The sequence below is a fragment of the Tympanuchus pallidicinctus genome, unplaced genomic scaffold, assembly GCF_026119805.1.
Source record: "Tympanuchus pallidicinctus isolate F22 unplaced genomic scaffold, pur_lepc_1.0 scaffold1, whole genome shotgun sequence".
Lineage (NCBI taxonomy): Eukaryota > Metazoa > Chordata > Aves > Galliformes > Phasianidae > Tympanuchus > Tympanuchus pallidicinctus.
In genome coordinates this window covers 64,199,353-64,212,902 of record NW_026294618.1, presented here as the reverse complement: position 1 = coordinate 64,212,902, position 13,550 = coordinate 64,199,353, and the positions used below count along the sequence as shown (strand labels likewise).

The window sequence follows — 13,550 nt, the reverse complement described above, 5'->3', positions numbered from 1 at the left end:
CAAACCTAACATCCATCTTGTTTGCAGCCTGAATAGAACTAAAGTGAAAGTCACTTTATGGGAGTTTCTAGGCATTTTACTTCAAAGTAGTAATAACTCATTTTTTTTCTCTCTTACAGGAAGAAATGTTGAGAAGTCATTTGGCAAATAGTTCAGTTTTTCCTTTGCCTCCACAGCACTCTTACTTACAGTGCCTAAGCCCCACATTCATACTCACTTGTGCAGTGAATCATGGAAACATTTTTAAATCACTGGATGGCTACAAACATAAGTAAAAAAGAAACTAAGCTGGAATAGACACAATAAGTATTTGGAAAATGCAACATACAGGGAAAAGGAAGATGAGGCATAGAACAGTCCATGAAGAAAAGTCACTCTGGAGTTTAAGGGCCCTTAAGTAATTGGCCTGTATTTAGTCACAGATCACTCAATTCAAGAAACGCTGACAATAAATCAAAGCCTTTCAGTGCCAACAGACTTCTGCTTCTCCCTCCCAACAAACAATGCTGGCGACTGGCACCAGCTAGCAGGGCTGGCAAGGTACTATCATCTTATCTGTTAAGCATTTGGACAGCTGCACTGAAAAAATTAATATATCAGTATTCCCTTTCGAACCAACAGCTCTTATCAGCAGATTACCACACAACACGTTAGAAATGCCCAGTAGATTTTATTTCCCATTAAAAAAACAAAGGGCAAACATCTGTGCAACTAAGAGAAACCAAAGTGTCCAAGAGCGGGCGTTTTACAGAGCTTCCTTCTCCCTCCAACACTCTTCGCCGAACACAGGACGCGGACAAGAGGACGAGGCGACTCCCTCCATCTCCCCGCGGCGTGCGGAGTCACAGCGAGGCCGGTGCCGGCGGGCAGGGCGCAGGGTTAGGACTCGTCGGGCTTGTCGGCGGGCGGCCCGCAGGGCTGCAGCATCTTCTCCATGAGGTTGAAGCGGACGCGCGCCTTGCTCTCATTCTCGGCGATGGCGAAGTAGTTGAGCAAGTCGAAGTGGCCCATGTAAGAGCAGTACGAGTCGCGGTGCTGGTTCACCAGCCACTCCCACTTGGTGGTGTCGGCGTGGCCCGTCCCGATGTACTTGGACTGGAGGTGCTCCAACTGGCTGTGGATGGTGTAGCGGTCCGTCATGGCGCCGCCCCGTCAAGTCAAATGGCGGACGGAAGTGACATCACCGAACGGCGTGCGCCACTTCCGCTCCCCTAAACCGAGAGCGGAAGGGGTTTCGCCGACCACATCGGCCGGCTGGGACGCAGCGCGCATGCGCGCCTGTAAAGGCGTGCTGGGAGGTGTAGTCCTGGGTGGCGCTGGAGTGGAGCTGCGTGTCTTGTGCCGGCTGCTTCTGCGGGCTGAGAGGGACCCAGAGCCCGGCTAGCGCCCCGGCTGCGGAGCAACGCGACAGACTAAACAGCTGTCCCATTAGGGGAGCCCTCGGAGTCTGCTGTCAGTCTCTCTGAGAGTAATTAGTACTAATACCATATGAACTGAATTAACTTCTTATTCATTACTTTGACTGAGCAATCTGGTAGTGAGGCAGGCGAGGATATGACTACAGACCAATGTCTGTACTACTCGTTGTTGTTAAAGGTGTGCTTGAGGACCTGGTATTCCCAAGCCAGAAACAAGGCTGAATCTCCCTGAAACCAGCACCAAAACCTCAAGTTAATTCCTAAAGGAAAAGCACAGCTTAAGTGTTACAAATTCTGCTGAATTCACCCATCTGAGGATCACGTGAGCATTTGCTAGCACATCTGGCCACAAGCTACCTAGATATTATCTTAGTATCCATGTAAGTTATGTAGATATTAGGAAAAAATTCTCCAAAAGAGTGGTGAGGCAGTGGCAGAGGCTGCCCAGTGAGGTGGTGGAGTCACCGTCCGTGGAGGTGTTTGAGAACTGTGTGGATGTGGCACTGAGGGACACAGTGATACAGTAGGGATGGGCTGATGGCTGGACTTGATCTTAGTGGTCTTTTCCACCCTTAATGATCCTGTAACTCTATAATGAGGCTTTGGGAACAAAACCAGAACATCTCCATTTAACAGGAAATGCCAGAAAGCAAAATTAATGGAGCGTCTCCTAAAGCTCATGTTTCCCTGCTCCTGGCATTGTCTCTGTACAGATTATGTCTTATTTTGCTTTTAAAGAAGTGACACAGGAAGTCTGACTCTGGAGGAAGAGAGCTCTAACAAAAATAGCCATGAGGTGCTAACGCTCTCATTAGCTCTTTGCTTAAAGGGCAGTGCATTTCTGTGACAACTTCATTGCAGGAGCTCCTTACTGAGAAATGCTAAAATAGTGCACTGAATTTGAGGGTCCCCTCAAAAGAAATATTTTGGTAAGGGCAGTGCAGCTCCAGTATGTGTTAAGGTACTATAGGTCCCATCCTGTTTCCATTATGATAAGCATAACTCTTATTTTTCCTCAGTCAAACTTTGCAGCTAAGCAGGCACAAGGGATACATTTAAGTCAAAATCAAATGTTATCATTGGAAAAGATTTCTTTTTTCCTTTTGTTGATGCACGTAGTATTTCATGTGGATATTAAACTCATGAGTAGATATAAAAATCATAAATTATAATTTGTATCACCTATCTAACTTGGTCGAAGTTGAGACTGAAATAAATTCCATTATTCATCAAATAAGTAGTCTTTCTAACTCTCTTCAAGAGAGCTATTTAAAAATTCATGTTAAATACAAAAGGTGTGGAACTATATGTGCTTTCATATGGGAACATTGACTTTAATTACTTGCTTTAAAACAGGAAAGACACATAGCCAGAAATTTTCTGATAGGACATTTCAAGCTATTTCTTGCTTTCCTTCTAACTGCTGAGTAGTCCAAAGAAATCCACAGAAATCGAATCCAGATGATTCAAGGCCTCTTCTTTACAAATGAGCAGCTTATGAAGCCAAGGCCATGGAAAGCCGTGTCAAAGCAATAAAGCAATATCCTAAACTGTTTTATTGCAGTGAACTAAATGAGGACTATAATTTTTGTTTTGCTTTGTCTTTATGAGGATCTGTAGAGTCATTATCAAGGCTTACTTAGCAGGAAGCAGTTTTACACAGCTGGATACAGCAATTGCATTCTGTAGTTGCTTCCAGAGAGACCAAGGGGGAAAAAAAAAAAGTAAAACACTGCTCCTGCAGAAAAAGGCAGAGGTATCCCACTTCTGGAACTTTGAAAAAGCTGTCTGTGACTTATATATTTTAAAAATCTGGTCCAGAGACAATCAGGAAGGAAACTCACCAATGTAACAAAGAAGTGAGGTACATTCTTAGGGGCTAGCCTGTGCCAGATGAGAGAGAGTGCAAGTTGGTTTTATTCTCCTGAAGAAAAAAAAATGTTAAACAAATGTAAAAATGTCACATTAAGCACTTGAGATGCTGACTACGATAGGGAGACCGAGCACTTTAGGTATTCAGCAGGACTTTAGAGAGGTAATCTAAGGAAACTATCTTTCAGAAATCTACTCCAAGCTTTCTAATATTAGTGGCCTCTTGTTTCATCTTGGAATTGTTTGTACACGACTCTGGTTTATAGCTTAGAATCGCAGAATCATAGAATGGCCTGAGTTGAAAAGGACCACAAAGATCATGTAGTTTCAATCCTCCTGCTATGTGCAGGGTCACCAACCACCAGACCAGGCTGCCCAGAGCCACATCCAGCCTGGCCTTCAATGCCTCCAGGGATGGGGCATCCACAACCTCCTTGGGCAACCTGTTCCACCCTCTGTGTAAAAAACTTCCTCCTAATATCTAATTTAAACCTCCCTTGTCTTGGTTTAAAACCATTCACCCTTGTCCTGTTACTATCCATAATGTCTTCTTTCTCACTGCAGGCTCAGCCTTCCAACCTTAGTCCTTCCAACCTTAGTCCTACAAGAGGTGCAGTTTAACATGGTGAACATCTTAGAGACTGCATATGTAGTTGCTGAGAGTAGGGTGAACAGAGATGACCTCCATAAAGGAAAAGCCATAAAGGTTTATTTTACTAGAATAAACATCACTGAGATGCTTGAGAGCCAATTGTTTTGTGGTGAAAGGATGTACTATGTGCTGATATACAGAAGGAAATGGAAAAAATCTACTTAAAATGTGGGAAAACTTTCGTTTCTTTTTAAAATTGTATCTTTATAAAGAGTGGGACTTTATGAAGGGCACTACCATTTGACAGATGTTCAGAGACAACACAATGACATATAGGACTGACCTCTGTGTCGCTTTCAAATTGTCACCTTGAGAACAAGCTAGGAGATGTATTGATTAAAAGAATCCATTTTTTTAATAGAAAGATGCCCAGGAGCTTATCCATCTCTTGCAGGCGTTCGTAGAATCAGTAACTGCATTTAATAAAATAAACATTAGAATTCCAGTTTAAAAAAATATATCCTGGAAGTCTAAAACTGAATTTTTCAGCAAGCTTGAAAGTGGGACAGAATAAGACACTGAATTCAAACACCCAGAACTCTGGGAAAATGTGCACAGAAATGTCACTGTATTGGCTGTGATAAAAAACATCTCTGTGAATACAAGACAAGCTAACCAGAACCAGGAAGAAAAAAAATAGATAAAATAATTAGTCAACAGGCAAGTAACAAGTATTTATATGCAGTTCTCCATATATGCATGCACAGATGTGGAGTTATAAAGTGAGAATTATTACAGAGTTCTAATGTGCTTGTGTGGTTGGCATTTCTGAATAATTCAGCATTCAAGGAGGTTTGAAAGTTTTCATACTGAATACTATTAAATATAATTATCAAAATAAAAATATTTTGCAATTGTCTGGCCCCCTGTAGTAGTGTTAATAAATATTTTAGAGTTCTAAACAACAGAAGCTTACCTATAGAAATCACTGAAAGGCATTGTTTTTAAAGCAGAAATTATCTTCTGAGCGATAATTGAAGCCAAGTTTGGAACGGTCTGGAATCCAGGAGCAGGTCGTGAGTGAAGCGGCCGCTGGGTGTCAGAGCTGTACCTGCAGCAACTCAGTACTCATTGCATGGGAGCTGCGAGTTTCCCCTGCAAAATCAAAAGCAATGGAGCAGATGAGGCGGATGCACCAACAGAGGCTGGTAGTGACTGTCCCCTTCAAGGTACCGGTAACCGGTAACCGGGTTTTCACATTTCCTTCAGACTCTTTGGATGAAGAAGTAAAGACTTTTGCCCCTCCAAAAAGGGGAAAAGATTACTTTAAAAGATAAATGCAACAAATGCCCACACAGGTGATGAAATGGAGCAAATGATGTAATAAATTTTTTGAGAAATTCCCCTATTCTTCACTGTATCAATTTACCCTGCAAATAAAATTTCAGAGCAAAGAAGTTGTTGGTAGCCTAGAAAGAATGAAGATTTCTTGTGGTAGAAATTAAGTAAGGACAATAAATTAATGTATTTATGTGGGAAATGACATTTTTTCTGAAATATGTTGCTTCTACTGTAACAGGATTCTTAAATCCTTACTTGCAGAAGTCACATTACAAATTAGCAATTTTAGGCTGCAGAAATTATCTATCATAGATTGCATGTTCTTTTTGTGTGCATGTATTTTTTTTTCTCAGATTTCCTGTGACATCACATATGCCGTGAAACCTTTTCTGTAGTGTATGCAGTTTGTCAAGTGTTGTCATAGCCTACAAACATAAACAGCCTCAGGAAATGCTTCTTTTGGCCCTGAAACAGGTGGAAGATCTTTTCACTGTTTTTTCTCAGAGGTCCTGTGAAAAACCTTTTTCATAAGCACGTATCTTTCTTCACACTGTCTTGCGTAAGCTCCTCTAATTTATTCCCCTCACTGTCATAACTGTGGTTCTGCTCCAGTGCAACAGTAATGCCTTAATGCTGTCCTAAGACCTGCAGGCTCTGGGAGTGATCCTGAGATGGGGGAAATGCAGTCGCTGGAAGCACTGTTGAATTTTAAACATTCACCTCTAGACCAAACACTAGAAAATGTGTTTTGCTATTGTTTTGAAAGCATAAATTTACGGTGTGGATATACCCAAATATCTGAAAGCTGCTTTTAGAGTTGTGCTGCTGATTCCTAGCCAAGAAGAACAGGAAATATCCAATAGGAAAAGAAGCAATACTGTGTATCCTGCCATTCAAGCATACACTTCAAACTGTGCGTCAGTGTTCTGGAGAAGAAAATCATGTTTTAAATCGGCCTGCAACATTTCTTTCTTTTGTCAGATACAAAATTCACTGCTGAAAAACCATCTTGTCCTGAGGCTCAGGAGAAGTAGCGTTTAGTACTGGGCAGCACCATGCTCAGTCTTTGATGTGTTTTGTCTAGAGTTGGGACAGGAGGCTTCTGCACTGAGTGGTTTGCAACTTATTAAAAATTAAATGTAGAAATGAAGATCCTAAACTTCTGTTAGTGTCAGTTTCAGAACTTTTAGATTATTTTTGTTTTGTTTTCATTGCGTTATATCCTTATGCAAAACTCCGTGAAGTATTTCTGAAATAATACGCTCTACAGCACATTGAGGATGGAATCTAAAAGTCTTGATAATGTGACCTGATGCTGCATGAGACCCTTTGCTATCAAACTGAGCAGATGTGTGACCTGCCTTCAGAAGCAGCTGACAGAATGCAGAGGGTCTGTCTAGTAGCTTCAGCACTGCATTGCTTGCTTGTGAATGTTAGCATATCACTGTACTCCTTCTGCATACATCTGAGTAACAGCTACATGCCTTAGGTCTGTTCTACAGTTCAATTTAGCTGAATTTAGAAATTAAAAGCCATTTCCTAGTGTGGTGAAGGAGTACCTTAAAAGTAGAGTCACAGTAGGGGTCACTAGCACAATACTTACAGGTGTGACTCTGAAACATCACAAGCTGAGAAATGTGGAGCACTGCTACCAGGAGCACATCCCAGCTCTGTGACAGTAAGTGGTCATTTGCTATTTTAAAGGGAAGATTTGTTTTCCAAAGCTGTTACTTAAGAAGATAAAAATCCCTCCACTAATATGAGCCCCTTTCAAACTGAATACAGAGCTCGTAGTGTGTTGGATGAATTGAAATTTCTTCTGTCCATATGCATTTTTTGGAGTGGGGAAGGATTGTTCTTTCCATGCATTTTGAAATAAAATGAATTGCTAATAGTAAATGCAACAAAACTAGAAAAGACTGCAAGATCATCCAAGATGCAGCTGTACTCGGACCAAATTTTCCTCTGTCTTTGCTTCATTCACTCCACATAAATTGTCACAGCTCACGCAATTAATAATTGTGTTCAGTAAGGTATGCAAGAGTAGAAGTGATGAAAGACAAATCTTTAAATAAGCCTTAGAGAAGATACCAGAAATTCATATGAGCTTAAATTAGAAGAAACTGATTTGACTATTGAGTAGCTCTGTGTAACATATTACTATCTTCTTCCAATGTGCAGGGTAGAATTAAGGACACAGGTGATTTTCCTTTTCTAAGGTTGACTCTTGATGCTGATTAGTGAATCTCCTAGTTTTTTAAATTTTTTTTTTATTTACTATGTAAATACCATGTTTTAAATACATGGATTTCTTCAGTACAGAACAGTACTTCTCTGTGAAGAAGCCTGTCTGTAACTAGTTTTTTTTTTCCTATTCCAGCTCCCCCTGCACACATGCACACATTTCACCACTGCATAAGCATGGAGAACATCAGTGTCATAAACCTTGTCTCGACAGAACTCCAGCATGTGTGCAAGGGTAAAGCTCATCTGCTAATATACAGCTAAGAGTTTCCAAAGGTAAAAAATAACAGCAGGAGAAGCGTGGAGACAATGGCATCATGGAGACATCCACTAATCTGTCTGATGCTGGCAGAGGGTATTGCAGTAGTTCATGCTAAAAGATGCCAGTCTGGGGGGGTTGCTCATGCAGTAGATAGCAAAGGAGAGAGGGGAGGGGAAGCAGTGGTGGCTGTTTGGGAAACTAATGCTATTACAGAAGAAAGAATTTAACTGTTCCTTCCTTGTATCTCTAGGAAGAGGCAAGCCAGTAACTGTCAGCTAACCACTTGTTTCTCAACTTCCTTGCATGAAAGAAGAAATGGGCACGACCCTCTTGCATTTAGTACAAAAGAATAGCTTCAGTTGTCACTAATAATGCAATGCAATTCATCCCACTTTCAGCTTTATTAAAATATTGCTTTTAATTAAATTTAAGGCATATAGAACAGAATTTTTCAACTTGAAAAAACGCACGTGTTCAAAGAACATAAGATAAATGTCTGCCTGCTCGCAGGTTTATTTCCTGGGAATATCTTCTTTGTCAGAAGCTGAACAGTTTGGAATGCACTAGACCCTGAGAATATAAAAAAAGAAAATTCAGATTGTTAAGACTTGGCAAGAAATAAGCCACTGAAAGGAAGAGAGTTATAATCAAGATTGGGCAAGATTCATAATGTATGACGATATCCATCACACCCATACATTTTGGCATGTGATTTAAGAGCATGAGAGAGAATTGTTGATTTTGGAAAGCAAACATATGCAAGGAGTGCAGCAGAAAGATTTTATCTGTTTTAGATGTAGTCATTCTCTGCACCTCAGCATCATGCAGACTGAGAAACCTTGAACTGGACAAAATCCAAGCAACTGCTGAACAAAATACTGTCAAATCCAGGCCCTCAGAAATCACCTGAACCTGCAAGCTTTTAAGTGAGCTTTTAAAACTGTTGGGGATTATGTTTGTTTGTGGGGTGTTTTGTTTGTTTGTTTGCTTGTTTGCTTTGTTTTGTTGTTGTTTTGTTGCATTTTTAGCTTCTATATTTCACATAGTTTGTATTTGCTTTTCTCCCTGTTAGAAAGTGTTTATTTACATGATGTTTGAAAGTACTTAGTTTTAGAGAACTAAAACCTTACTTTTCTTGTGTTCAAGTGACTGCAGGGACAGAGGCTGTAAGAAAAGTGGCAGTCATTGTGAAAGCTGTCAGCATTGGGGGTATGATCTGGGACTCAACAGGACGTGCATCAGTCATACAGAGGACTGCTGATACAGCAGTCATGAAGAACAGCATTTTGATACTCCCGTACTGCAGGTACTCCATCCACCTGTGTATTGAAACTCATTTTTGATGTCTTGGAAAAGCCTCTTGCGTGAAATTACAACGTTTGCAACCATAAATCTCTGATCCCTTTTTCCTATCTCCTTCAGCCTCAGGAAGCTTGACAGTGTACTCCTTTAGGGTAAGACATTCTCACAGCGTTTGCACTGTAATTCACCCATTGAGGCCTGGTTCACAGCCTTGTTGTGAGATTATTATGACAATTAATGTAGCTGCTGGTGAAGTTTGCCTCTGGACATGAGTGTGAAGATACCTTTTTTTGAACAAAAGTAAATATAAGTATTAAACTTAAAGATAAGTATTCTCTAAGGGGGGGGGAAGTGCAATCTACCCGCTTTGTTCTTTGCTTACATCTCCAAATAAAGCCTAACTTTCTCTGCACTAGGCATTAAGGATCAGATATTTCAAATGTGAAGATGATTGGCAACAATCATTCATACCTGGCACCTCAAAAGGATCAAATGTGAGAGGTAAGGATACATAGGTAAGGAAAGATTGTTAACTTAGATGTGCCAATAAAAAAGTCCTCCCTCCAAGATGAGGATGGAGGAGCAATTCCCATGCCAATGTGCATGTGTTTGTGATTGCCTTTAACTGGCATGATAACTCAATCCATGTGACAATAAAACATAGGAAATTATTTCCAACCCTTGGAAAAAAAAAAAAAAAGGTAAAGATAATGATGTAATTAATCCTAGACTACAATAGCAATTACAACAAGTTTCCAGTTGATTTTTATGAACAAGGGATGCACATACACCAGTAGCAACAGAAAACACTATGGGAAAGAAAATCTAATCTCTTTTAATACAGGACTGTGAGCACCACTCAGTGTAATCCCATGACAGCTTTTTGTTCCCTCACGTAGTTAGTTTCTTGTGTGGAGATGAGCTGAACATTATTCTACTTTAAAATGTATTTATTCTATCTCACGTAGGTAAGGACATGCAGAATAAAGGCTAAATTTATCACAGGGAAGGGCTGCTTCGACTGACTGCTGCAGGATGGCTTGGTCTCCTCAGTGGAGAAGAGCCGCGGAGATGCTGAGTCACAAACTTGCCTGCATAGTTGGAAGGGTGAAACAAGTTTGTTGAGTGACTCAATTTGCAATTTGATACCATACTCATTCCCACATGCACATGCACCTGTATTCTGAAATAGCAAGGACAGGTAATTACAGTTTGAATAATTTCAGTGGCACCCATGGAATTTCTCCTTCAGAAGCACTCTTCTGCTCAATTTCTGTTCCATAATCCTTGGCATCCAGCTGCACGCTTACTACTCAACCCCAGGGAAATAAATCTGTGTTTTCCTTTACACCTAAAACCAATCAACAACAGTTTCCTCACTGATCCTCAAGTAGAGCTAAAAGGGAAAACAAAACAAAACAAAATAAAACAAAAAAAAAACAGCATTTGTACTTCGCAACTTTTTAAAGAAACAATTACCACCCTATTTAAAGAGCTTAATAATAAGCTGCTTTCCGTGGTACATTAGGTTTAGAAAAGAGGATGAATCTTCTGTGCATTTGTAATATGCAGAAATGGTGGCACAGAAATCATAAGCCAAAAATTTTTTTGCAGATAAATGTATTTATTTCTACTGCTTTGAGGAAGGAGAGAATGTTGGCCTTCCAGCTCAGACCTGATGCTTGAGAAGAATCAGAAAGCACTCTGCAACGAGAGATTGTCCAATGCTCTGTTAACCAAAGAAACAGAAACATGTAACTGTGCCTTAAGAGAAAGTGAACTATACATCTAGGGAAAAAATAGCGTTGAGGACAGTCATCTACTTTACAGATGTCACTGTTTCCTTTATAAAACGGATTAGGAAGTGTAATAGTCTTTCATCTGGGATCTTTATTGTGTCCTACAAGCACTAATTCTTGATAGCTGTGCAAGGAAAGGAAAATAAAACTAGAGCAATGAACAGGCTAGAAGCTGACGTAAGCCACAGTGACACCGCTTGCCAGGCGTGCCATGGCAGCAGGGCAGGGCTCTTGCAGGCCCACAAGTGCTCAGCACCCTACTGCAGCCCACCGCTCCTGGCACATCTTCCCTGACTCAGTACATTGCATGTAGGTGAGACACGTGGCGGTTCGTCTGGGGTAAGTTGGCCCTTTGGAAAATTTCATTGTCAGTTAAGTTTCTGTTTCCACCCTCATTCTTGAGTGGAGTCTGCTGAGCCCGCATGCATGCTGACACATTTCTCACCCTGCTCACACTGCAAGCTGAGCTTCTCTGAGATCCCCACATTGATTTGCATGAAGAGTCCTGGGTTCAGTGCCACTGAGTTCTATCACCTTTATAGCAAATCTGATAATTGTTGCTGTCTTACTCAAAACAAAACTCTGTTGGTGTGGGCCAAGGAGTGGGTTGCCTCTGACTATGCTTTCAAAGTGCTTCTACCAATGTGCTCCAGACAAACAACGCCTTGCATGTGCAGGTCTTTGCAGTGGACTGTCTCAAGAAAAAAGCTGCGTTGTTCAACCAGTTTCTTAATTTTCTCCTGAAAGTTGGTAACAGCTTGTGAAAGTAACAAACTTGAGGCTTAGAAAGGCCTTTGATAGCACTCTTTTCTAAGGAATGAAGGCACTCAGGTATAAAACATCTATGATAGGTGGGTGGAAGTAAGGGCAATGGATTGCTACCCCATCTCTGGGTGTGAGCCTTCTCAAAACCTTCTCAAAGTTTGGGGCACCCTGGGTCAGCCCCTAGAAAGATGGAACAGTCACAAGTCAGGTCGTGATTTGCCATGTGCAAGTATGTGAATTCCAGGTGATAGTTCGGGCTTGTCTCTAGGATCTGGAAGGCATTTCATCAAAAATATATGTTGGAAGTGCCAAAGCCAGCTGCCAGAGCATTTGAATAATTAATTTGAGTTTTCTTTCTGGCTTTTGTCTTAAGGGCTTTGACTAGAGGAAATGCACGGTCTCTTTACTCACCGGGACACAACTGCTGTGTTTTTATTCTCCTTTATAGCAGTGTAAGTATAGGCAACAGCTTATCCTCCACATGAAACTTCCTGTATTTTTTTATATTGGGCCTGACTCTGTCTCCTTTGATGGTCAAGCTTCCACTGACTTCATTGAAAGAGAGTTTGGGCAATTAATTTTTACTGGCACCGGTTTCTTATTAAGTAACACGCAGTATTTTCTATGCCAACAGCATAGTATTCTTATCTAAAAAATTATTTAAGAGAGAGGAGTAGAAAAATGACTGTATGGAGGCATAAGCCTGATGAGAAGAATACTTCTACAAGAGAAAAGGCACAGATGTGAAAAGACATGTAATCTTTTTGCGAAAGGAGGAGTCTAGCACTCGGGGGAATTTGGATGAAACTTCCAGTTAGATTAAGGCTTTCTGTACTCCTGCAGGCATTCTGACGCTTTCTGTGATTTCTTTCCCATCTATAATATATGGGTAACCATATACATAGAAAGTATTTTTAAAGTAATTGCTTGCAAATTGCTTTAGAGAGCCTGAAGTGGAACATGGTTAAAAAATGCAATATGATATTTGTTATCACATTAATTGAAAATCTACTTTATTCCATCAACTTAATTTGTCACCAATGTCACATGTATGGCAAGGCTTCTAAGATTATTTAGCAATCACCTTGCAAGTGAAAGTGTTGCATTCAAGAACTGGCATGTCTATCTCCTTTCATCTTCAGAGAACAAGGATCTGAAAATTCCCACGTAGTACAGCTTTGAAGGCTGATGGGCATATTACTCTGAGTGTCAGGTAAACTGGAGAGTGCTTGTTGGAAGGAAATAAGAAAACCTCATGGCCATGGTGGCGAGTCCTTTACAAGCCCTCCCAGTCTGCCACAGGTAGGAAGCACCTGTTGTTCAATCTGTCTTTATGATTTGTATTGTATGGAAACATTCGTTAAACTTTTAAGCTGCCTGTTAATATTCTTTGACCAAGATGTGGATGCATCATGGATGCACCTCAGCCATTCTGTAACATATGCAGCCAGGTCACCATTTTATGTCTTGCTGTGATAGACAGAGGGTGGATAGGTTGCTCCACTCAGACGCCTAGATGAAGACAGAGTTGCTTTCAAAGAAAGCTATGAACTGTTGAACTGGAGATGTGTATGATCAGAACAACAAACCTTAGGAAAATAAGCTCCATAGATTGGTAACTGAGATCGAAATGAAATGTGTATGTGTTGCAGTGAGAATGCTGACCAAGGACCAGTAGGCCTTGCTGTACCAGCTCAATAGCCTGCCTGAGCCAACATTCACGCAGTAGCAGGCACTGGTTTTGAAGCCTGGCTCATGTAGCTCCATAGCAATAGGGAAGGTTATTTATCTACTTGCTCTTTCCTAAGAGTAAACAAAATGTAAGACAGCAGAAAGACCGTTACTAAAGCAGAGCTGTGTAGGTAAGGAAATGACCTTAAGGAAACTGTATATTCTGAGATATCTGGAGATGGAAATGTAGGGAATTTGTCTTCCCTGTGCATCTCTCCATATCT

At 40.8% G+C, this 13,550-nt stretch overlaps 1 protein-coding gene across 1 annotated transcript; it reads right to left on the bottom strand.

The window, feature by feature from the left end:
- Positions 1–650: 650 nt before the first annotated feature.
- On the bottom strand, positions 651–1,189 carry SF3B5 (splicing factor 3b subunit 5). Its single transcript, XM_052686719.1, has one exon. The coding sequence runs from the start codon at positions 1,138–1,140 to the stop codon at positions 880–882; it is 261 nt and encodes an 86-aa protein (XP_052542679.1). The 5' UTR covers positions 1,141–1,189; the 3' UTR covers positions 651–879.
- Between the last annotated feature and the right edge of the window lie 12,361 nt (positions 1,190–13,550).